Below are 25710 nucleotides of genomic sequence, written 5' to 3' on the forward strand. Positions count from 1 at the left end.
GGTGCAGATCATCGTGGCTATGCACCTTAGACTCCGCGGTCACTATGACCACGGTGTCTATAGGGTTAAACAGCCGGCGATTGCACAGGCTCAGCTCCTGAGCCCGGGCGATCTCCATAACGTGATACTACGTCAAGGTGCGGGAAGACCCGCATCCTATGACGTAGTATCATGTCAAGGTGTAGAAACGGGTTAAAACAAAACCCTGAGACTTTCACGTAGCAGGTGTATTTATATGGAGACTTGATTACACACAGGTGGATTATATTTATCATCATCAGTCATTTAGGACAACATTGGATCATTCAGAGGTTCTCACTGAACTTTTGGAGGGAGTTTGCTGCACTGAAAGAAAAGGGGTCCGATAATATTGTGCGCCCCACTTTTCAGTAGTATATAAGGCTAGAAAAAGATGCAAGACCATCAACTCCAACCTTGAAGAATCAAAAAGGGGTAAGGGAGTCAAGATGGCCCCATGAGTTCCGCCACTGTAGTGGCTTCCTCAGGGGTAACGTGAGAGCACAACAGCGAAACGCCCGTACCCAATCTTGAATAATAATTCTTTATTTATATAGCACCTACAGATTAGACATGCTTTGTGCAGCGCTGCGTAATTGGTCCCTGTCCCAATGGGGCTCACAATATAAACAACCTAACAGTTTGTTTTGGGGTGTGGGAGGAACCGGAGTACCCAGAGGAAACCCACGCAAACACGGGGAGAACATACAAACTCTTTGCAGATGTTGATGATCTTTTGTCTGGATTTTTTTTTTGTCTGGATCAACAATTATAAAATATACAGTTTCAACTTACATACAAATTCAACTTAAGAACAAACCTCCGGACCCTATCTTGTACGTAACCCGGGGACTGCCTGTATATCAAAGAATAGAACAATGCACAAATATGGCAGACACATACTGAGAGTTTTGAGCTAATTGAGTGGAGGATGTAACACAATTAAAAAAAAACTTTGGCAAATTGATGTTATTTTTTGTATGATAAAAAATTATGCTATTTTCCAATATACTCTATGTATCAATTCCTCATGCTTTTTTGTATCTCACCATGCTATGATTCTATAGGAAGCTTATATGTTTACAGTATATGTAGACAGAAATCTGACCACGGTCACACAGTTGCAAAGCTGGTTAATACTTCTGAGAGTAATCAGAGCTGTGTGTATTACACCTGCACCTGTGTGCCCATGGTCAGATTTCTGTGTATTGAAAAGAAACAGAAGCTTTTTATAGAAAAACAGCAATTAGAGATATATAAAACCGTGAGGAATTGATACAAAAAGTATATTGAAAATTTGTATAACTTTTTATTATTCATATAATATCAATTACTTGCTGAAATGGGAATACCCCTTTAATGATTACCAAAAGGCAATGTTCTGGGGTATAGTGCGTCAAGAATATAATACTGAATACAAAGAATATAATAATTCAATAAAAACAATGTACAGGCAGTCCCCGGGTTACATACAAGATAGGGTCTGTAGGTTTGTTCTTAAGTTGAATTTGGATGTAAGTCGGAACTGTATATTTTATCATTGTAATCCCAGGCAGAACATTTTTGGTCTCTGTGACAATTGGATTTTAAAAATGTTGGGTTGTCATAAGAACCAGGATTAACAATAAAGCTGCATTACAGACACATTTGATAACTGTTACAGATGATCATTATAGCCTAGGACTAAAGCACAATAAATTACCAATATCCACAGGTACGTTTGTAACTAGGGGTCGTATGCAAGTCGAGTGTTCTTAAGTAGGGGACCGCCTGTATATGCATAAAAAAACTTAAAAAATCTACATGTATTTGTAAAAAAAAAGTAACGTGCACATACAAAAAAAATTTATATTTGGTGTAGTCTATAGAAAGATAAATTCATGTGTATGACATTATATTTTATTAATTGGTATACATTCTTGCTGTGAAGGAAACCGCGATGTTCCGGACCCCTGAAGGGTACACAAGGTCACTAAGTTATCCTTTTATAGACACTCCCAGAACGCACGGATTCTGAGAGGCTTTATTGAATGAGCATAAGTCAAAATTACATACATTTGCACATACATACGGCGTATACTGTGTCGCAGCACAGACTGCGATACGACATATACAATAAATTAAGATTCATACATAGTGTTTACAGCACACAGGAGTATAATACTCGACCATGGCATGAAAACACTACACTAGCACACTGCTCGCTCAATTGACCTAACTAAACACGCACTGCATTTCAATTGCAATAGTGCAGTACGGGTTCTGAGAGGCACAGGAAGTGATTTAAAGTTCTCCACACAACCTCCGGATATGGCACAACAGCAAATCACAACCCTCAATGGCTATAAGATCCCTCTCTGTAGCCTCAGTGAGACAGAATATTAGTTATAGCAGTTCAGCAAGTTAGATACCTTTGTTTGTGTGGCCCTAATGGGGATGGATAGTCAACACTTTAACACCTTAAGCCCAATCGGCTTTTTATGGCAGTCATTCTACGGCAGCGCGTCAGAAGAAGATTTCGGAACATCGGGTTAGGTTGGTACCGGTGTCGGGCTGTGATATCAAGCATGACCGCGGCGTGTAAGTGTCCCCACCATGGAGTGTACAAGTGTATTGCAGTGTAAAGGCTTGAAAAAGCAATCGGATGAACGCTTGTTCAAGCCAAGAAGTGGAAAATGTAAAAAAGTAAAAAGAAATAAAATAAATATATATATTTATTTAATTATATTATAAAATGACTCAAAGTCCCATAATCTCCCCAGTTACACATAAAATGCAAATAAAGTATATAAAACACAAAAACAAGTACATATTTGGTATCACCGTGTCCGTATCAATCTGTACAATAAATCTAAAATCAATATTGAACCCGCTCGGGGGGAAAAATTGCTAAAAATCCAAAATAAAAATTGATGATTTTGTTTGTGTCCCCCTTGAAATAGTTAATAAAATCTCATGAATAAGCTTTTGACTCCCAAAGTGAATTATCTATACATTGTTTCTCATCCCATAAATAATAAGCCCTCATATGTTCGCATAACCAAAAAAAAAAAAAAAAATCGAAATTTATAGGTCGTACACTGGGACAATACAAATCTGCTGTGAATGGCGCCTCCATTCACTCTATATTTGGCCGTGCGGCCATACAGCAGTTTACCACCACATATAGGGTATCAGTACACTCGGGAGGAATTGGGCATGAAACGTTGCAGTGCGTTTCATCATTTAATTTATTCTGAAACTGTCAGTTTTGGCCTAAATGAATGTATTTTCCAAAAAAAATTCTAAAGTTTCTAAATCAAAGGGCCATATTGTTTTAACCCATGTGAAACACTTAAAGGGTTAATAAACTTAATAGAAGTTGTTTTACATACGTTGAAGGGTGACGTTTCTATAGTGGGGTAATTTATGGGGTTTTACTATTATTTAGGCCTTCAAAGTCACTTGGAATCTAAGTTGTCCCTCAAAATGTGAGTTTTGGCAATTTTCATGAAAATGAGATAAATGGCACCTAAAGTTCTGTGCCTCATAACATCCTAGAAAAATGAGAGGATGCATAAAATATCGTGTATATGAAGGGGGATTTTAGGGGAAGAGGGAAAAGTTGTGAGTGTATCACTTTAAAATGTAACTTTTATTTGTTCTTATATTAAAATAACCAAGACTTGTGTGCGTCTACATACACCATGAGGTTCTGTGTGGCAATACAAACCACACTTAAAGGACACCTGTCATCAGGTCTGTGTCACTTGTGCTGTCACCTCTACCTGTTGGAGCAGCTCACAAGGATCCCATCCCAGCCTTTATCTAGTTATTTCATACATTAATCATTGTAAAATCATCTATTCTTTATGAGGCTGGTCACATGGTCAGAGGCAGTGGGAATAATGCTTATAACAAGGCTACTATACTATTAAACACAGTACATTTGAACATGTCACTACAAGAACACTAAAAGCAGCCATGTGTGTTTATTAGCTTTAACATAATTGATGCGAGGATATATTACCTCGTATCCCATATTTGTTACAAGGTATGCAGTCGTTACACAATCCAGAACATAAATAACAACATTCTAACATTTACAAAGCTCCTCAAACTCTGGTTTCATTGTTTACTATTACCATACCAATGGTGACTTCCGATTGGACAATTAACCTATCAATCAAAAAAAAAAAAAAATGACATCATAAAAGATGGCCGAACCCGGCCGTCCCCGCCCCTAATAGAAGCCAGGGTGACCTGGCGAAACACGTGTCGGGACACTCTTCACTAATCAATGCTCACAGAATAGGGACAATTAACTGAGGGACAGTGCTAGCATACATACCAATAGTGAGCCAGTGCAGCGCTGGGTTCCTGCGGCTGATACAATTCATACCGTGTGTGTGCACGGAGACGCTACTGCAAGCTGCTGGCGCACTGTGTCTTGACACATGCGGCGCAGCGCATCGATACCAGCAAGGAATATGACACTGTGAAGGGGAATATTTATACATGAGCTTTATAGTTTTATACATGAAGGGGAATATTTGTATATGAGCTTCTAGTTTTATATTTTTATACTTTTATATAGCTGGCAAATACTAAAGTTTTTCCTCCTCAGCAATATGCTCAGATATAATACTTAAGATGGCGCCGGCATCCACGCAGCCAACGCCCTATATCCAAGAAGAGAACAACATTCCTGATTCCAAGAAGGCTTCATCCCTCAAATCGAAACTCAATGCCCAGGACATTATCTGTCCAGATACTGGAACTGACCAACCAAGGCACATCGGATGCTAGACACATTTGCTTAACCCTTGCCCACTATGATGTATAACCACACCTTTTTCTCTTTTGTATAAAAGCTAAAAACACGGAAATAAAATCTATCTTGCTGTCATGAAAGCTAGAGTGAAGAGCTTGTTTAAGATTAAAACCTGAATAATCTTATCTCAGATTTTATCTTGAAAACGTGCACGCTCGCTCTATCTGATTTGGAGGTGACTGATTGGACCGGTTAATTGTCGATTACGACCCTGACAATTTGGCGCTGAACTGTGGGGGCGTGGCCTGAGCCTTTGAGCCCCCGGGGACCCGCACTAACACAAGGTGGATGACCCCTGACGCTCCCGGAGGAGATCTGATCAATCTCACAGGAACACGGTAAGTCTATGTATATACTATATATATATAGTACTTATCTGTGTATCTGAGGGCGTGAGCTAGTAGTCTCCGGACTCTACAGGTCTGCGGGGTGACTTTCTGAGTGGTGGGCTCCTCTTTGTCTCAGCACTACGCTCAGAACCGTGACACAGCAAGGAAGACGATTTAGTTTCGTTTTCAAACACCACCCCCGCTCCATCAGTCACTCTGATAATTTCTGCCCGGAAAGTGAAAGTCAATTTGTGTGTTGCCGTCTGGTTATTTAAAGTTGTATTGTGATCAGAAAAAGAATATTTAGAGACGTAACTAAGTAATGTCTAGTGACATCGGCCGTCAGAGTAGAGAAATATGCCATGACGGGTGTCTAGGTCTGAATTAAGACGAGCTGGGGAGTATAACCCAGTAGGAACTTCTCACTAGGAGAGTTACCTGCATAGAGTACCGTAGTGGATACCGTTATTCTGGTTGGGGACCAGACCACCGTGTTAGCCTGTATATTGGTTAGGACAGAATAACACCGTGGCGCACGTGTGGAAAGGATTTTGATTTAACGGGGATCGCTGTGTTGAGCGAGTAACCACGCCAACATAGTACTCTATTTAGTTAGACCAAATGTTACGTCTCATGAGAAAGGAACACAGCCTCCCCCCGGGGGCACAGACGGCAACCCAGATAGTGGAGCGGAGAGAAGGAAAGAAATATGTGAAATATGCAAAAGATTTGTACAAGTTTGTAGAACAGCCAAGGTCAGGGAGATTACAGCCCACACTGTGGAAGACCATCTTAGATGGTAGTAAAGGGTCCTTAGAGGACAAGGGGCTGTTAGACTCCGCACAAGCCCACTTTAGGGTAGCGAAGAAGTTGAAGGAAGAAGGTTGGTCGGAGGTGAAAGGAGAAGGTGGCAGTGAAGGGGCAGAAATGATTTACGGATATGTAAAATGTGAATCACAAAGTGTTAAAAATTGTAATGAAAGTGTTAAAAATTGTAATGGAAAAAATGTATCTAAAATGGCCGCCGCTCCTTCTGGGGCGCCACCGCCCTATAATGGCACCGGTTCAAGTCTGGAAGGGTGGACATGTGACGTATGTGGAATTCAGAACCCGGATGGGGTGGAGACTTGTCGTCAGTGTGGTGCTCCACGCCCACATAGACACACCCCCAAATCCGCCCCATCATCATGCCCCACTTCCTGCAGTGGCCATCTTGGTACTCCTGCAGAGGCCCAGGTGCAGCCACTGTATCCACTTCTCATTTCTTCCGGGGCCTACTACCAAGGCCCAAGCGCTTCGGAAGAAAGTTCATCTCAACCCTCACAGGCGCTAGGTCTGTTTGTAGTCCAGAAAGACACCCGTGCTCACAAAAAGCGCGACCAGGATCAGCCGGCCCCTCAAGTCCAGATAACCCCTGAAATTTTGCAAGAGTCCCCACTTTATAGTCGCTTACAAGATAGACGTGCCGCTTTAGCAGACAGCGAAGATGAGTGGGAAACTGACCCAACTGACCCTTCCAAGTCTGGGGCCCAACTCTCTACCAAACCTTCACACACCAAGTCCCTTTAGCCTCCACTGCTTACCCCACAGGCACCCCAGGGGGGGACAGAGGAACAGTGTGGACAGCAAACTACCAAACAGTGGAATCCTAAATACACGATCTGTCTTGACACATTGCAGAACACGCAAGTTATTGTCACGGGGGGGATAGGTGACATTACCACACTCAGGGTGGGAGCCATAGTTAACCCTGCTAATCCACACCTGAAGCATGATGAAGGACTGGCCAGACAGATAGTCCGAGAAGGAGGCCAAGGCATACAGCAAGATTCTGATCTGATCACTAGTGACTCCGGCGCTCTCCCAGTGGGCGGTGTTGCCCTCACAGCCGCTGGGGCCCTCCCATGTGATATTATAATACACGCTGTAAACCCTAGGTGGGATGGGGCCAGCCCTGAAGATTGTGCTGCCGCTCTCAGAACTGTGATCTTCCGGTCCCTGGCCGCTGCTGACCAAGCATCTGTCCGTTACATGCCGCGCCGCACCATAGCCCTGCCACTCATCTCTTCAGGATCATACGGATACCCTTTGATAGAGTGCATTCAAGCGCATCTCAGGACTATCAAAGAGTATATCATCACACAACCATCAATAACCCTCACAAAAGTGCTTATAGTGACCAAGTCTCCATCCATAGTGAAGACCCTGCAGTCCCAGATGAAGAAAACCACAATCACACCCAGTGTTCCTACACTCCCTGACCTAAACATGACTACTGTCACGGTAGAAGCTCCCCTGAAGAGCAAGACCCTCACCAGTGAACCTACTAGGTACGTGGCTTTCACACCCACGCAACTGGACACTATCATCAGTAAACTCCCAGATCCGGATAAACACCCTATGCAGTTTCTGCAGAAGTTTGGAGCAGAACCGCCAGATCTATGGTGCCACCTGGAGGGATCTTTACAATATGGTTACTGTTAAAACTCCTGACACTTATCTGCAGGTCATCCTGAAGTACCTGGACGCCTCGGCAGTACCGGACCAGGACAGTTACCAGTCGGGGTTGGAGTTCTGTTCCCAGATGAAGACATGGGCACAGGAATGCCTCACCGACCAGGCAGGTTCTATCCAGGACGTCCAACAAGAAAAGGATGAACCGGTGGACAGGTACTCCACCAGACAGTCTCAACAGTTTGAGGATCTTGGATTCACCCTTCACAATAAGATCCAAGTCCATATGCTTGTAAAGGCCCTAGTTGAGGGCCTCCAAGATGAACTTAGAGACAAAGTTCTTGCCACTCGTCCAGAAATCCTATCCGCAGGATTCAAGGATGCTGTAACCATAATCAAAGGATTCCAGAAAGCTCAACATAAGGAGAAAGACAAGAAGAAAAAGAAAGTGATGCTGATGACCACCACTTCAATGGACAGTGACTCAGATGAAGAACCGGTCCCTGCCCCTATTATGGTACAGCAAGCCCCTACAGGACCACCTATGCCTGTCAACTACTACTCTCAGCCACCAGTACCCCATGCATCTTATCCGTGGCAGACACCACAACAGCAAGGACCCTTTGGATTCAGCAACCAGAGACCTCGCCCGACCTGCTGGAATTGTGGAAGACAAGGCCATGTCAGAAGAGACTGCAGGTTCAGACCTGGTCAACGCCCCCGAGATGACTACAGACCGCGCCAAAGTGGACCCAGATCTGATGATTATAGAGGGTCCCAGAATAGACCCAGATCTCATGACGATAGAGGGTTCCGGAATGGACCCAGACCTGATGACTATAGAGGATTATATGATGAACCCAGATACCAGGACCAAAGGTACCAAGAACCAAGACCACAGGATTCAGGATCTCCCCACCAATTATGAAGTTCAGGCCAACCTGTGCCCTGCTTTACAAACGCTTCAAAGCTTTACCCTAAAACAGCTTGTGGATCCATTGTCCTCCCAGTGGACGGACACCCCACGAGATTTCTAGTGGACACAGGGGCGGCCACTTCGGTTATCTCCTCACCTAACCTCCCAAATACTGTGGAACTGTCTGATGACTTCTTGTCCTGTATTGGCATTACTGGCACCATTGCTGAGTCTCCCCTCACTATTCCTGTCCCTGTTGGACCTTTCCCTGATGCCATGGCTCGCTTCCTGGTGTCAGATACCTGCCCCGTCAATCTCTTGGGGGCAGACCTTCTCCAATGTCTCAGAACTTCTATCAATTATACCCCCCAAGGTCTTCAACTTGAATTACATGACCCCAGGTCAGAAGAGGGAACTATGGACAGATGTGTATTTAAAGCTCTCCCTCTGATGCTTCAGCAAATTCATCAACCTGATCCCCTCTATGGAGTCCCGGACCGGGTCTCAGCCCAACTCCCTTCCTCACTCTGGTCAACTGGACCTGATGACGTAGGACTTCTACCAGTCCCTCCAGTGATGGTATATCTAAAAGAGGGGGCTCAGCCCCCGAGGATACCTCAGTATCCTCTGAAAATGGCTGAAGAACAAGACCTCTCCACCCAGATTCAGGCCCTTGTCAAGCAAGGTGTTTTGGTCTACTGTACCTCTTCCTGCAACACCCCATTATTTCCTGTCCAGAAGAAGACCCCCAAGGGGTCACCACCCAAGTACAGGTTAGTCCAGGACCTCAGAGCAATCAATGCAGCTACTGTATTGGAAACTCCGGTGGTACCCAACCCCAACACTTTGCTGGCCAGCATTCCACCCTCTGCGAAGGTTTTCACGGTCATCGATCTTGCTAATGCCTTCTTCAGTGTACCCTTACACCCGGAGTGCCGTTATCTGTTTGCCTTTACCTCCTGTGGAAGCCAACTCACTTGGACATGGTGCCCACAGGGTGCCCAGAACAGCCCTAACCAATTTACTCAGGCTATGAAGACTGTGTTGTTTCCCTGGATTGCTGAGCATTCACAAGTTACTCTCCTACAGTATGTGGATGATCTTCTCCTCTGTGCTGACTCCAAACAACTGCTGGAGCAAGAGTCATTGTCTCTCCTACTGTTCCTCTCTACAGCCAACTGCAAAGTTTCCAAGGATAAAGTTCAATGGTGTCACACAAAGGTCATTTTCGTTGGATATTGTGTCTCTCAAGGGGCCAGACACCTCACCGAAGACAGGAAATCGGCCATTGCCAAATTACCATTTCCTTCCACCATTAACCAACTCCAGTCTTTCTTGGGACTCATCACCTACTGCAGACAATGGATTCCGGATGCATCCAGGCTTATGCAACCCTTGTATGACTGTTTAAAGTCAGGAGGACCACAAGGTGCTTCACCTCTGGTCCTCCCACATCTACAAGACTGTCACCACCAACTGAAGATGGCCATTTCCAGAGCGCCTGCTTTGGGACTTCCAGACTATACCCAGCCCTTCAACCTGTTTGTTTCTGAAAGTGAAGGACATGCAACTGGCGTCCTGGCGCAACAACATGCTGGGAGACAACGTCCTATTGGATACTACTCTTGCCGTCTGGACCCTGTGGCCAGAACATCTCCTACTTGTTTGAAAGCAGTTCATGCCGCCCATGCACTTCTAGACAAGACTGCTGACATCGTCCTGGGACATGACCTCATCATTCAAGCCTCACATGATCTGGCGGCAGTCCTTTCTCAGACCCAACCCAGACATCTGGCCCACCAGAGACACCTCAGACTTCAGTGTTCTTTACTTCTGCCTTCCCATATCACCTTCAAACGTTGTTCAGTCATCAATCCAGCCACTCTCCTTCCACATTCCAGGGGGGAAGAAGGTGACTCAGAAGTTGCTCCAGAAGTTGAAGATCCTCATGACTGCTTACAAGTTCTTCTTGATGACACCTCAACGCCTCCAGGGGTAACTACCCAGGAATTACCCCATCCTGACCTTGAACTTTGAACAGACGGCTCCAGGTTTGCAGACCAGTCTGGAAGGTACCATACAGGTTATGCGGTAACCACTGAAACACAGGTGGTGAAAGCGGAAGCCATACCAGCCTCCATGTCAGCTCAAGAAGCCGAACTGATAGCCCTCAAGGAAGCCTGTACTTTGGCCAAAGGGAAGACTGTGAACATCAGGACTGACTCAAGGTATGCCCATGGCATTGCCCATGATTTTGGAATAATCTGGAAGAACAGAGGCTTCATCACAGCCGCAGGTACCCCAGTGAAGCATGCAGACCTCATCAAGAGCCTGATGGAAGCTCTACAACTGCCTACCAAGGTGGCAGGGATCAAGGTAAAAGCTCACGGAAAAGCAAACTCCAAAGCAGCTAGAGGAAACTATCTAGCTGATTGTGCGGCCAAAGAAGCTGCCATGGGGAATGTGTCATCCGAGTGGCTGGAAAGGATCCCGAAGGAAAAACAAGAGATGACCTACCCCTGTATGGTGGCCACTAGAGCCCAGAAGAAGAAAGAAGAAGAGAAGATTATTTCTCCTACCCTTGCTCAGCTACAAGAGGAACAAAAGATAGCCCCAGAAGAAGAACATAAAGCATGGAAAACATGGGGTGCTGCTTATGAGAATGGACTCTGGACAATGCAAGGACTTGTCTGTCTCCCTAGAAAGTTGTACCCCGCCATTGCTGCCTGGGCTCATGGGGTAACGCACAGAGGAAAGAACCAAGCACTAGGCTATGCCAAGAAGATGTATTTTGCTCCAGGATTATCTACAACTGTGAATGCCTACATCAAGGCCTGTTCCATTTGTGCTACCTGCAACCCAGCTCCCACAAACAAAGTGCCCTACCAGCACCTGGCTAAGTCAGACTACCCTTTCCAAAGGATCCAAGTTGACCATATTCAGCTTCCCAAGTCAGGAAGATATGAATATGCCTTAGTAGCTGTGGACATGTTCTCAGGATGGCCAGAAGCCTACCCAGTTGTCAACATGACTGCCAAGCTCACAGCCAAGAAACTGATTACTGAAATTGCCTGTAGATTTGGAGTACCTCAGGTAATAGAAAGTGACCAAGGACCAGCCTTCACCGGACAAATCTACACTGAACTATGGCAGATGCTAGGAGCTAACATCGGACTCCACACGCCATACCATCCTCAAAGCTCAGGAAAAGTTGAAAGGATGAATGGGACTTTGAAGAACAAACTGCTCAAGATGACACAAGAAAACCCTAAGGAATGGCCAGAACTCTTGCCCATTGCCCTGTACCATGTCAGACATACCCCTCAAGCCAAACACGGTCTCACTCCCTATGAGATTCTGTTTGGGTCACCCCCTAAGTTGTCAGAAGTTAGGGAGCAGCAGTTAGCTGAGGGGATGGATAAAGTTGTTAAGTTTGTTGTCCGTCTGTCTAAAGAACTGTCTAACACACATTCTGCAGTCTCTGCTTCTATTCCTGAATCCACAGGTGACACGGTCCACGACTTCCAACCGGGTGACAAGGTGTATGTAAAGAAACATATCCGGAAGAACTGTCTAGACCAGAGGTTTGACGGTCCATACACTGTGATTCTTGTCACCCCCACTGCGGTTAAACTTGAGGGGAAAACCACCTGGACACACGCCTCCCACTGCAGAAGAGACCCGGCCTCACCATGAGGAAACATATCCTTTCTGGTTGCATAACTATCCTTGTTCTATGTCTCAGTGTCAGGGGATCAATTATTTTCTGGGTTAACACAACCTCTTCATTTCAAACTTATAGCTTTGATTATTGTGATGTTGTAGATTGTAAGAGTAGGGGAACTACCAATAATTATTGGTTTGCCGCCTATGTAAAGGGTCAGTACTATTTATGTGTCACTCGCCCCGGAAATGAGAATTGTCGCTATTGGTCCGATGTGGGATGGAACACGGGGAAGAACTGGGGGTACGCCCCCCAGGAGGCAAGAAACAGGAAGGATAAACAGGGGAAGTCTTTACTCACCCGACTGACCCTAAGCACTGGTCAATTAAAATTCTCTGGCTGTAACCGCCAAGCCAACTGCTTGCCTCTGTATTTGAATCTGAAAAACCCACAAGTAGGAGACCTGGGAAAATATGTCCTAGGTTGTCATGTAGGTAGTTTGAACCCAGAAGTAGGCCACATATATCTACGTGATGTGAGGGAACATCCCGTAGCTAAGCCAAAGGCACATCCCACAACGGCAGCTGAAGGATCCCTCCAGCGAGCAGTAGGGGAAGTTATCCTTATACCGGGCCTCAGCTGGGAGCAAGTCTTTTCCATTGAAACAGGAACTGCCCCCAGGAAAAACTTATGGCTGGAATGGGTCAGGTACTCTGTAAGAGCCAGTAACATGACAGTAGGATGTGTAGCCTTTGCTGCTGCCAATCCTCACTTGAGTACTACCCCTTTCCCTATACCACAGAATGATTCATTAGTGAAGTGCCTTATGACTCTACTAAAAGGGGGGGGGGGCAGATGCTAAGTGTCCTCAATATCAGCCGCTTGTCACCAGAAAACCCAAAATAAAATATATGTACTTCCGGCCAATTATACTTGTTTCAACAATAATGACCGATCAGGGATCTCTTTGGGGATATTTGCAGATGGATTTTGTGTAGAAAACTCTACTGTAGACCGTGACCTATTGACCAATCACACCGGTATTCTAATGGACTGCTACTGGTTATGTGGTAATGGTAGATTGAGAAGTAAGTTGCCCTCCTCCTGGAGAGGACAATGTACTCTAGTTAAACTCGTTCTCCCCTTCAAAATATTACCTTGGGACCCCAAAATAAAAGATGAAAGGCCAAAAAGAGCCATTGAGTCCCTTAAAGGATATAAGGAAGACCCTGAAGTGTATATTGATTCTATAGGAGTCCCAAGGGGGGTCCCTAATAGATACAAAGCCCAAGACCAAATTGCTGCAGGATTTGCCTCTATCATTCCTCAAATTCAGATCAACAAAAATGTGGATTGGATCAATTACATCTATTATAACGAACAGAGATTTGTAAAGTACAGCATTGAGGCCTTTACAGGTATAGTCGAAGAACTAGGCCCTAATACTCGAATGACCCTCCAAAATAGAATGACCCTTGACATGATTCTAGCTGAAAGAGGAGGAGTCTGTGGGATGATAGGAGAAGAGTGTTGCACTTATATCCCCCAGAATAGAGGTGCTGATGGCAAAATCACGTTAGCACTGAACAGCCTCAAAGATTTGGCCTTAGAGATGAAGAGGAATTCAGGAGTAGATACCTCCTGGGCTGATTGGCTACTAAACTGGACTGGAGGATGGAAAAAGTTTTTCCAACAAATAGGTGTAGTTCTGCTGGGAATGTTTATCCTTTGCCTTTTCCTTCTTTGTTGTTGCATCCCGGTTTACAAGTCTTTGATCAGGCGTATTGCCGAAAGTAAGTCCAATATTTTGATGGCCCAGGAAATGGAGGCCCTGATGGGAACGGAAGAAGAAAAATTAACTGATATGCCCCTAGTCGAATCACGATCGCCTGAACCCCCATACAGGGGAGAACTAATTTAGGGAAAGATGGGAGGGCTCCATGAGTGTAAGCTAGCATAGTGCAAGCGGGAGGTGAGGTCTTGCTGAAAGGGCAGGCCTTTCCCGAAGTTTGTGAAGAAACCCCACCCCGACCTATGCCCACTCATGGACAACCTCAAAGGTACATTAGAGGAAAAATTTAGTATTTAGGGGGGATTGTGAAGGGGAATATCTATACATGAGCTTTATAGTTTTATACATGTACATGAAGGGGAATATTTGTATATGAGCTTCTAGTTTTATACTTTTATATACTTTGTATGTATAGAGTGGGGGGGGGGCACAGCACAGTACTACTACTAGAACAGCACAGTTCTACTACTCCTATTCTGTATATTTAGTCACAGTTCAATACTACTCCTTCTAACCTGTGTTTATGAGCAAAGCACAGCACTATTACTCCTATCTTGTATGTATGGGCTCAGCACAATGCTACTAATCCTATTCTATACATGGGCACAGTCAGGGGCAGACTATCTGACTGCTCTGAGGCCAGTCCGGGACTGGTGGGGCTGGTCTGAAAATAATAAACAATGTACTTACTTTTGCGACTCTCCCGCGCAGCTCCGCTGATACACTCCGGCAGTCAGTGACAGCACCGTGCACGCCGGATGTGCATAGACTACAACGTTGGCAAGCGCCCAATGTCATAGTCTGTGCGCTTGCGGGCGCGTACGGATCCGTCAGTGCCGGCTGGACTGCATCAAAGCAGAGATGCGGGGGAGTGGCGGAAAGTGGACTGGCTGGCTGTATACTGAGGTGGGGCACAGGCTGGCTGTATACTGGGGTATTGGCTGGCTGTATAATGGGGGCACGCTGGTTGTATACTGGCTGTAGACTGTGGGGGAGCAAGCTGGCTGTATACTGGGAGGTCAGGCTGGCTGTATACTGGGGGCAGACTGGCCAAATACAGGGGACTGGCAGTGTTATAAGGAATAATAGTAGAAGTAATAACAGTAATATTCGTGTACATAGGTGGTCGTATTAAAGTAGTTATATACTTGTACATAGGGAGCAATTTTTATTTTAGTAAAAACAAACAAAATACATAATACATTCTTATCAGAATTTACCAAAAATCATACATCAAAAATAAATTTATAACAACTAACTTAAAGAGTCAAAGACAATTTGGACACCTCCTACAGAAAGGTCTTATCTATTCTCCACTTCTTCAAACACCTGAGACCATACTCCAGATACAGGGGGAGGAAGCCACGAATCTATCAACCCCTCTTGAGACTGCAGTCTCGCACACAAGACTCTGCAAAAGACAATATCCAGTCCCTGTTACCCACAGGAGACCATTATTTGACTCCTGGCAACCAAAATTGACTTTCAGAAACATGGAGTCAAAAAAGACCCATAAATTTAACATATCCAGTCCACCCTCTCTGGAAGAACAAGCTAAAGAGCCTAGCGGAGAAGAATTCTGGAAAAGGAAAGGCATGTGCAGGAAGACAGAGACCAGGTAAGTTTTTAGTAGAGTAACCCTCGGTTTTCTAAAAATAGAAAAGATTTTAATATGGGTGGAGCCCTTGGTGAATTGTGGCAATTATAGCTGGGATCCAGAGGGCTTGACACTTCTCAAGGTTGACCAGAGACCCAGAGGCCTCAGAGTAGTTTCTGATGGCTGCAGATACCACCTCACGAGGTTCAGATATCACCAGAGTCACATAATCCGCCTAGGCAACTACCTTCAAAGACAAGCAATGGGGGACTGGCACCCCCTGAAAATCACACCCCTGAAGTGATCACATAAACAGGTCTGGCAAACACATACAGCATTGGACTCAGGGGGCAGCTTCCTTGCTAACCATTGATGAGGGGAAAGCTCTTCGCCTCTCTATACAAAGTTCACTGCCAATCTATATAAATTGTTGTCCAGGAATACCATACATTGACAAAGTAGCCCATAGATAATTGTGCTCAACCCTGTAAATGGCTTTAGCCTGGTCAAGACTTACAACATATCTCACACACCTTAGGGCTTTACATCTCTCAAACTTCTCCACGATTTTACTGAGCCATACTGACAGCCTGCCAACAGGGCCAGTGACAAACTAATCTAGAAAACAGAATTTAGGGTGACTTTGTTATACTGCCTGAGCTTTACCAGCACATTCCACCACCAGTCTAGATACCATCAGCGTCTTTGTTCTTGGTAAGGTAACCAGATCACAATGGCGCTTGAGCCACACCAGAATGTCCTGGGGAGGAACTGACTAATTCCAGATTATATTAACCATGACGGAGGGATGGAAGTCCACTCTCCAGCTGCTGTACAGTCTCTGCTAAGGGGGTCTGTCGCTGCTCTCGTGTCTGTCCGTTCTGCTACGAGAAGCATGCAGGTTTCAGTACTTGGGCTGACATTTTTGAGGTGCATCTGGGGTAATGGATCCTGGATCCTGGTTGTGGTGCACGGGTCCAGGGTCACTGCTCTGCTTCTGCAGGACTGAGCCAGGGGCCCCACCCTCTCCAGAACACCGTCCATGTCTCTCACCACCACAGCAAGGTATTTACTTAGACTGCCTAAAAAATGCACATCCAGAAAGCAGTGACCTGTAAAACTCTAAGCCACGGCCTTTTTTGAAATCTGACATTTGTCACTTTAAGTGGTCATAACTCTGGAATGCTTTAAAATATCCAGTTAATTTTGAGGTTGTACTTCATGTTGGTTGAGAAATTTAAGAAATATTTATGAACTAAACGGAAATTTGGCAAAATGTTTTAAAAGAAACTATGTTTTCAAAATTCTAAATGTTCTACTTTTTGGAAAGTTAGTAATATCACCAAAATACCTTGATAACTAACATTTTATTTCAGCGTTAAAACGCTGATTGTATTACAGTTCTATCAAGAAGACTTTGAAATTGATCTCTTCAAAGGCACACGCAAATTGAATTTTGCACATTTTTTCCCAATTACAAATAATTAAAAAATTATGATGCAGTAGAGAGCCAGCCACAGGGTGAAAAACCTATTGAAATAGGACTGTTAGGGTTTATGGTATATGAGCCCCAAAAGCATAAGAAGGGGAATGCTTATGCGAATGCAAATTTCAAAGCTGACACTGCCTCTGATATTTCTAATTCCCCTGTAAATTACTTTAGAGTAGAGGATAAAAATCTACATTTTGTCCACCCCTCACACCAGGTGGGACTCCAAAATAGGGTTCAACAAGAGATAAAAGCATTGATCTATAAAAAAAAAAGATAATAGGAATATTACACAAGAATTCCAAGCACTGAAATGGTTAAAAGATAATGAAAATCTGGTTGTAAGACAGGCTTACAATAGACACTGGAGTACTATTTGCGAGAAGCCCTCAGACAGATGATTCTTCTACCTATCAAAAATTAGATAGAGACCCTACCGGAAAGATTCAGACTCTACTCTGATCCTTTCTTAGTTGGGGGCATTGAGAAAAAAGATTAAGATTCTCAATTCACCTCTAGGTCGTAGACTGGATTCTACGCCCGGTTCTTCGACATATCCCCTCATATTTAAGGGATACAACAGATTTTCTGAAGAACTTCGAAGGCTTTGTTTGACAGAATGAGTTCTTTCTTGCTACTGTGGATGTAGAGAGCCTATACTTCCACATTCCTTGTGCACAGGGTGTAAAGGTCATTAAAAAGGTGTTGTTAAATGCAGGTAAAAGCCTGGATCTTACAGGTTTTGTTTGTGATGCCATGTCATTTGTACCGTCTAATAATACCTTCAAATTTGGTGACCATAGGTATAAACAACCAAATGATAACGCAATGGTGGTGTGTCCCGGTGGTGTGTACATATGCCAATATATTGTTAGCTGTATTGGAAGACAAATATGTTTTCTCTACAAAAAAGATGTATCTTAAAAATATCCACCTCTACCTTCGACACGTGGACGACATATTCATGGTGTGGGCTGGTGATTTGCCCACCTTTTCTGACTTCATATACTACCTCAATTCCAACACCATGGATATGTTCTTCATTGAATTCTTAGATGTGGTAGTTTCTGCCACGAATGATACATTAGAAACTCAAATGTTCTGTAAGACTTCGGCAACCAACAATCTACTATGATTTGACAGTTACCACCCAGAGAATGAAAAAAAAGCTATTCCATATGGCAATTTGTAAGATTGAAAAGAATTAATAGTGATGATTCGTCCTTTGTTCTGCAGGCTGAATAATTAAAGGAGAGACTATATCAGAGAGGTTACCCTCGACAGATAGTAGAACAGGCTTACCTTAGGGCATCCAACAGAACGCATGCAGAACTTCCACAGGTTAAAAAAGAAAGTAAGATATCACCTGATGCATCACCTTTGCATTTTATTTTAATCCAATGACTGCTGATGTGAAAATAGCAATGCAAAGAAACTGGCATATGTTAAAAGAGGAACCAATACTAAAAGATACAGTTAAGAAACCCACTATCATTACATTCGGTTACACGAAAATTACAGGTGTGGGAATTGCAAGTTTTGCGGTAACTACATGAAAACCAATAATTTATGCCTTAGTGGCAATAGTATACATGTGAAACAATTCATAAATTGCAAGACTCAATCTATTGTATATGTCATCTTGTGCCCTTGTGGAAAACTATCAGATGTTTGTATGTAAGATTTAGGGAACACTAAGTCGGTTGAAACCGTAGAAAGAGCCCCAAGATTGATTGAGCATGTCAGGAAAGTTCATCAGAGGAATGCTTCAGTCCTTAAGTTTGTGGCTTAGAACGTGTCCCACCATCATAAGAACAAATGCTATGGGTCCGGGTGGACTAAACGATAAAAATGACATGAGCGTCTTCCTCTGATGGTTTCTTACAATGTGACAGTATTCTCTTTAAGTTTCCATGTTTGATGCCCTTCTTATTTATAATTTTCTTTTATATGATATAGAAAAACCTTGCCTTTTTATGATACCTTCTTATGGAGCAGCGGGGATATGTTATCCCGCATGTGATTTCTTTTGTTCGTCTGTCAGTCAGAGCTTTGCAATTTAATACATTATTTGCTTTCCTATTGGCTACCCTTAGGAAAGTGATTTTGTAGATAGTAATTATAATTATATTTTGGTACTATGACTATATTGTTTTTTGAAAAGTACCTTTGTAAGCTCCAACCCCCAATGACACTCTCAGTTCCCTTGGTTACACCACCGGTGTCACTGATTTATTGCAGGTGCACACGCCAGAACTTTGAGCTAATGAAAGTGCTGCATGGTGCGAAAAAGCTGTCGCTAGCTGAATCTGTACCAAACTCCTTGCTCCAACACCTGATCGCTGTGGTGTGGCTTCATTTTTAACACTGAAATATAAGTCCCACATTAATTCTCTTCTATGATTATGCGATTTTAGCTACCTGCCTACATGGCTGAGCACCACTACTACGTCACATGTTGTTCCATTGAATGATTTCGAAACAAACTATCTCTGGTGGATTCCCGACCCTGAGACAGGTAGTGCCCTCAGTATTTTTCTTTTCTATTAACATTGTCCATATGTCTGCTTTAACTTGGCCTCATTTTTCAAACATCCTTTCCTTTTCTTAGGATATTAGGAGGCTAATAACTTTAGGTGCGAAAATCATCAAACTCTACTTTTGGAGGGTTAATTTAGTTAGAAGTTACTTTATAAGGCCGACATGACAGAAAACCTACACAAATGACACCATTTTAGAAATTGAATAAATGAAAGCAAAATTACAGAAATGTAATTTTATCTTACAATATTTTCATTGAACACAAAAATTTGCACCTTCACAAAGTGTTAAAAAGGAAAATGCATTTTACAATGTTTGGCAATGGGAGGCACTTGGAAAGTATAAATATGGCTGAAAAAGTTTTCATGTGTTAGGATGCATTTAGAGATCCCTAGTGGTACGAGAAGAGAGGAAAGCCCTAACAAGAGACAGCATTTTGGAAAGTACACACCTTGGAGAATTTAGCAATGTGTAATATGTGTTATTTTGCCTTCAGGACCTGGCCCTTTTTTGTTTTTTCATTTTCATTTTTCACTCCCCATGATCAAAAATCCATAACTTTTTTATTTTTCCATTTTTTATGTCCAGAGCTGTGTGACAACTTGTTTTCTGCGTAACAAATTACACTTCATAGAGATGGTATTTATTATTCCATGCCTCATACTGGGAAGCGGGAAAAAAATTCCAAATGCAGTGAAATTGGTAAAAAAACGCATTTGTGCCGTTTTCTTGTGGGCTTGGATCTTACGGATTTCACTGTGCACCCCATAAGACATGTCTACTTTATTCTTTGGGTCGGTACGATTACGGGGATAACAAATTTATATAGGTTTTATAATGTTATCATACATTTTAAAAAATTAAAACCTGTACAAATTTTTTTTTGGGGGATTTTGCCATCTTCTGGCGCTAATAACTTTTTTATACTTTGGTATACAGAGCTGTGGGTGGTATTGTTTTTTGCGGATTTTGATGACATTTACAATGTTATCAATTTTAGGACTGTTCGATCACTTTTTATAGAATTTTTCATTTTTTTTAAATGACATTTTCGACTTTGGGCGCGATTTTCAGTTATGGGATTACACGCAGTAAAAAAAATATTATCATATTTTAATAGATCGGGCATTTTTGGACGCGGCGATACCTAATGTGTTTATGATTTTTACTGTATATTTATATCAGTTCTAGGGAAAGGGGGATGATTTTAGGGTTTTTTATTATAATTTTTTTTTAATCTTTTTTTTATTTTTACTATTTTTCAGACTCCCTAGGGTACTTTAACCCTAGGTTGTCTGTACGATCCTATAATATACTGCCATACTACCGTATGGCAGTATATGGGGATTTTACTCCTCATACATTACAATGTGCTGATAGCACATTGTAATGCATGGGTTAACCCGAAGTAGCACCGGGTTTTGTGAGAGACGAGGCTACCATGGCGACGGATCGCCGCTCCCCGATGACGTCACGGGGAACGGTGATCCATCGAAAAGATGGCGCCGTCCATGCGGCACCGTGCTGGCACCGATCGCAGCAAAGACTTACCGGCTATGGAGAGGGTTCAGCGCGCGAGCCCTCTCCATGCACCCAAGGCCGACCTGTGACGTGCTATTACGTCACGGGTCGTGAAAGGGTTAATTCAATTAGGCCCCCAAAAGGAAAAGGATGAAAATCTTCCCAAAAAAGTAACTTTTACTCCAAATTTTTGTAAGCGGATAACAGATGAAACAACCCCCGGAAATGTTGCATTTTTGGATTACTTTTTAGAACTTTTTTTCTAAAGCTATTTGATAAAAAATACTTTTGTGACAAGTTTTTTGTTGTTTTTTTTACCATGTTTACCAAGCTGGTCCAATAATGAATACGATTTATTGTACAGATTGTTATGGACGCATTAATACCAAAAAGGCAGCACAGTGAGATCAATAGGATTGTAATCCAATGTGGGTGCAGGCTCCCGAGGTTCGACTCAAAACCCCCAAGTATGTCCAAAAATTGCAGGCAGAAGAGCAGCACTCCATAGTGTTCAGTGTTTATTCACAAGTGGAAAATACAGTGCAATGTTTCGGCTAGCTCAATGCAGTCATCTTCAAAGACTTACCGGAGATTGTGTAGCACCGGGGTACTGGGAGAACCCGGAGCTGCCAGCAGGGGGGGTTGTCAGATCCACGTCAAAAGCTGTTTACAAGACGCATTCATATTTGACCGCAGTGTATAAGGGGAACACTCCGCAGCGGTTGCTGCGATGTGCAACTGACACACGTTTTGTGCGGTGATGGCTCCGAACGTGAGCCGACACCTATTGTGCGCCTTAATAGTATGGGGTGCATCTTTAAATAACTTCCCGCCGCGCCATACTATTACACCGGTGCAGCATGGCGGTGACTTGCTCTAGCTGATTCCGCTGTGCGGCAATCTGCCAGGACTGGTGGATCACAATGGTGGCGAGATCAGGCTGACTGGGAGGAGGAGCCTCGGCGGGATCCATGGACGGATCTTACTGTCAGGATCAGTGGATCCTCTGGACCACCGCGGGAGATGGAACTAGCCGACACCTGGGAGCGGAGTCTAAGTGGCACATGGTTTTCACCAGAGCCGCCACAAAGCGGGTTGGACTTGTTGCGGCATGATACCACCAGGTCGTTCCACAGGTGCGACTAGCCCGTGGTGCCAGCCGAGGTCGAGGTACCTTAGCAGAAGACAGTCTCGTAGTCAGGTCCAGGGTCAGGGTCAGGGCAGGTGGCAGAGATGCAAGCTCAAGTCCTAATCCGGGGTCCAGCAATGGGAGGTCCAGGCAGGTGGGAACGGGAACACAGGTACACGGAACACAGCAACACGGAGGAACTTGGGTAACACACAGGAACGCAAGAATACACAGGAACACAGGAATAATCACCAGGAATTTTTCTCTTAGGCTGTGAGGCACAAAGATCCGACAGGGGACACAGGAAGAGGCAGGATTCTTAAAGGTGAGGTGTTAAGCCAGTGCTCCAATTAGCGGTGCGCTGGCCCTTTAAATTTTCGGCAGGAGCCACGTGCAGGGAGGCAGGGACTCGTGCGCACGGCAGTCGGGGGAAGAACAGGAGCCAGGAGAGGCGAGTGAAGTGACCGAGCTGCAGCTGAGGCACACAGAGGAGCACGGATGCGCCGGCGATCCGAGACAGGGATCGCGGGAGCACCCGTGACATTATAATATTCCATGCCATGTACTGGGAAGCAAGAAAAAAAAATTCCAAATGCTGTGAAATTGGTGAAAAAAACCACATTTGCGCCGTTTTCTCGTGGGCTTGGATTTCACGCCTTTCACTGTGCGCTCCGAATGACATGTCTACTCCATTCTTTGGTGGGGATAACAATTTTATAGGTTTTATAATGTTTTAATATATTAACCATAATTAAAAACTATACAATTTTTTTTTTTTTATTTTGCCATCTTCTGGCGCTAATAACTTTTTTATACTTCGGTGTATGGAGCTGTGGGTGGTGTAATTTTTTGTGAATTTTGATGAAGTTTTCAATGCTTCTATTTTTAGGACTATTTTCTGTAACTGGGTTAGATGCCGTGAAAAACCACTATCACATTTTGATAGATTAGGCATTTTGGTATGCGGCGATACCTAACTTGTTTATGATTTTTACTTCTAGGCTGTAGATATGGGCTCAGCACTACTCACCCTATTCTGTATATATCTTACCTACAGTGTAGTGTACTGTGATTATTAAGATTTGTGAGGGCAAAGTAGAACCACTATATGATCACTGTATGATGATAATATTGCAATACCTGGATTGGGGGCCCACTCTGTGGGTTTTGCCACTCCCTACGCGGAACCTCTAGCTTTTCCTCTAAATCTTAATTTTCAATCTTATATATAGTGAATAGATTTAGAGGAAACAACATCTTCAATTTTTGCAAGTTTGGGATTTGCAGCAGTGAGAACTTTAGAAGTTACAAAAATGTAACAGGTAGAACAATAGTGACCGCACACTTGATAGAGGGGTGGTGCTCAATGTAGGAATCTCAATCCACGTTCAATCTATATGGAGAACATGGCACACACCGAACTTGATTTTTTAAATGATTTTTATTCCAGTGATTATATCACATTGCAAAAGCCTTCACCGTAGTATATGAAATACAAGAGTAATTTTTCACAGATCATAAATATTTAACAACGTTTCGGTCATCTCAACCTTTGTCAAGTAGAATCTTACATTAGGGCCATGTCATGTGGAGAGATGGTGAGGCTACGGTGTAGGCTTTGCTACGTTTTATAAGCACTGGAATAAAAATCATTTAAAAAATCAAGTTCGGTGTGTACAATGTTCTCCATATACAAAAATGTAACAGATCCCTGACAAAAATAAATCGAAAAAACAAACAGAAAAACAGTTTTCAACGTACCTTCTTTTTTCGGAGGAACTGCTACCCACTGGATCAAGGCAAAGAGAAGGAGAATAACCAAAGAAGCCATACCGATTCCCCTGAATGTTTCTGCAGCACCTACAACAGCAAAAAAGCTCACTGAAGACATCTGCCTGTTATAAGGCAAACTTAAATAACTAAGGATACAATTTCAATTCAGAATTCCTCATACAGTCAAACTTTCATTAATAGTGCTTATCACCAAATTTAAAATGCTTAGACCGCTTACATGAGAGGAAGTTTGCTGCGTCCATCTCGTATCAAACTCGCAGCATGTGCTGCTCAAAAGCTGACATGCTGCATTAAAGTCCCCGATCCTAAGGGTGATGCCACACATGGTGTTTTGAACCCGTTTTTGGTCAGTTTTTAAGCAGTCCATTAAAAAACACATGCGTTTTCTTAAAACACATCCGTTTTTGACAGGTTTTTCCAATTATCTTCATTAAAACCGGTCAAAAACTGATGGATTTTCAAAAAATGCATGCGTTTTTCAAAAATGCTTGCGTTTTTGGACAGACTGCTTAAAAAAAAGGACCAAAAACGGGTTCAAAACACCATGTGTGGCATCACGCTAAGAGTTCGGGCCAGATGTTCCAACCAGCAACCCCTGCTATTGTGATGCTTATTGGATGCAACACCCTCGCTCGTTTGTGAGAGGCCTAACACTGACTTCTTTTTTTGTTTCTTTAAATCTTTCTGCCCATTTAAAAGATTCCAATTTCTATATTTTTATCAACACATCAGGCAAAGCTGTAATAAAATGAAATGTGTAATTTTAGCATTTGGTACATACAATAAAAACAATTTTGTTTGCTATTAGACCATTGATACAGGCGATTAATAAGCCTATCCTACTATAGGGTGGAGTGCTAGCAGGTTTGGGAAATCTCACTTAGGGATGCCTTTATTATAATATTATATATATGTTTTTATGACTAATGCTTTTCACCCTTCAAGGTGAAAATCTTTTGGCTATCCATCACACCCTTAGTTGCTTATTTCAGTGGAACCTGGTGGGAGCGAAGGGGGTTTGAGCTTTCTTTTTTGATTGATTGAAAAACTAACAATTGGATTCAAAAAAATATACATACAGGTTATGTATGAGTTATGTACAAGATAGGTTCTGTAGGGTTTTTTTAAGTTAAAATTACTGAATACACTTGCCTATAAGCCTAGTTTTTCAGCACAAAAAATGTGCTGAAAAACCCTAACTTGGCTTATACTCGAGTCTTTGGGAAAAAAAAAAACGGCTGACGGCTGCAACCCACAGCAGACACCCCAGTGTAACACCCACGGTCGGAATGGGCTCCGATCGCGGGTGTTTAACCCTTTAAATGCTGCCTTCTGAGGGTCTCTGTCCCATGATCGGCCCCCTGAAAGTCTTGGGAAGGGGGGGGGGTGCCGATCACTCCTATGGCAGCCCTGAGGTCCGTCATCTTAAAGGCACAGTGTCAGCTTATGCACATGCATAGGTTGACACAGCTAATACCCCGCAATATGTCAGAATATTATCATGAACAAGCAATCGGATGATTGCTTGTCTATGTCCCATGGTCGAACCAGAAAAAAAAAATGTCAAAAATAATTAATTAAATCAATAAAAATGCCCATAAGCCCCAAAACACTTTAAAAGACATATAATGCACCAAAAATTCTAAATCATAA

At 43.2% G+C, this 25710-nt stretch overlaps 1 protein-coding gene across 6 annotated transcripts in view; it reads right to left on the reverse strand.

Moving 5' to 3' along the window:
• MFSD6 (major facilitator superfamily domain containing 6) overlaps positions 1-25710 on the reverse strand; it is a 212875-nt gene that overhangs the window by 34322 nt on the left and 152843 nt on the right. For 5 of the 6 annotated variants that reach the window (XM_072120950.1, XM_072120945.1, XM_072120946.1 and 2 more), the window contains one exon: positions 24025-24123. The exons of the other annotated variant lie outside the window; for it this stretch is intronic. In XM_072120950.1, the coding sequence (XP_071977051.1) occupies positions 24025-24123 (99 nt within the window). The remainder of the gene's footprint in view (positions 1-24024; positions 24124-25710) is intronic. 6 annotated transcript variants of the gene reach the window in all.

Source organism: Engystomops pustulosus, chromosome 8, assembly GCF_040894005.1.
Source record: "Engystomops pustulosus chromosome 8, aEngPut4.maternal, whole genome shotgun sequence".
Classification (NCBI taxonomy): Eukaryota; Metazoa; Chordata; class Amphibia; order Anura; family Leptodactylidae; genus Engystomops; species Engystomops pustulosus.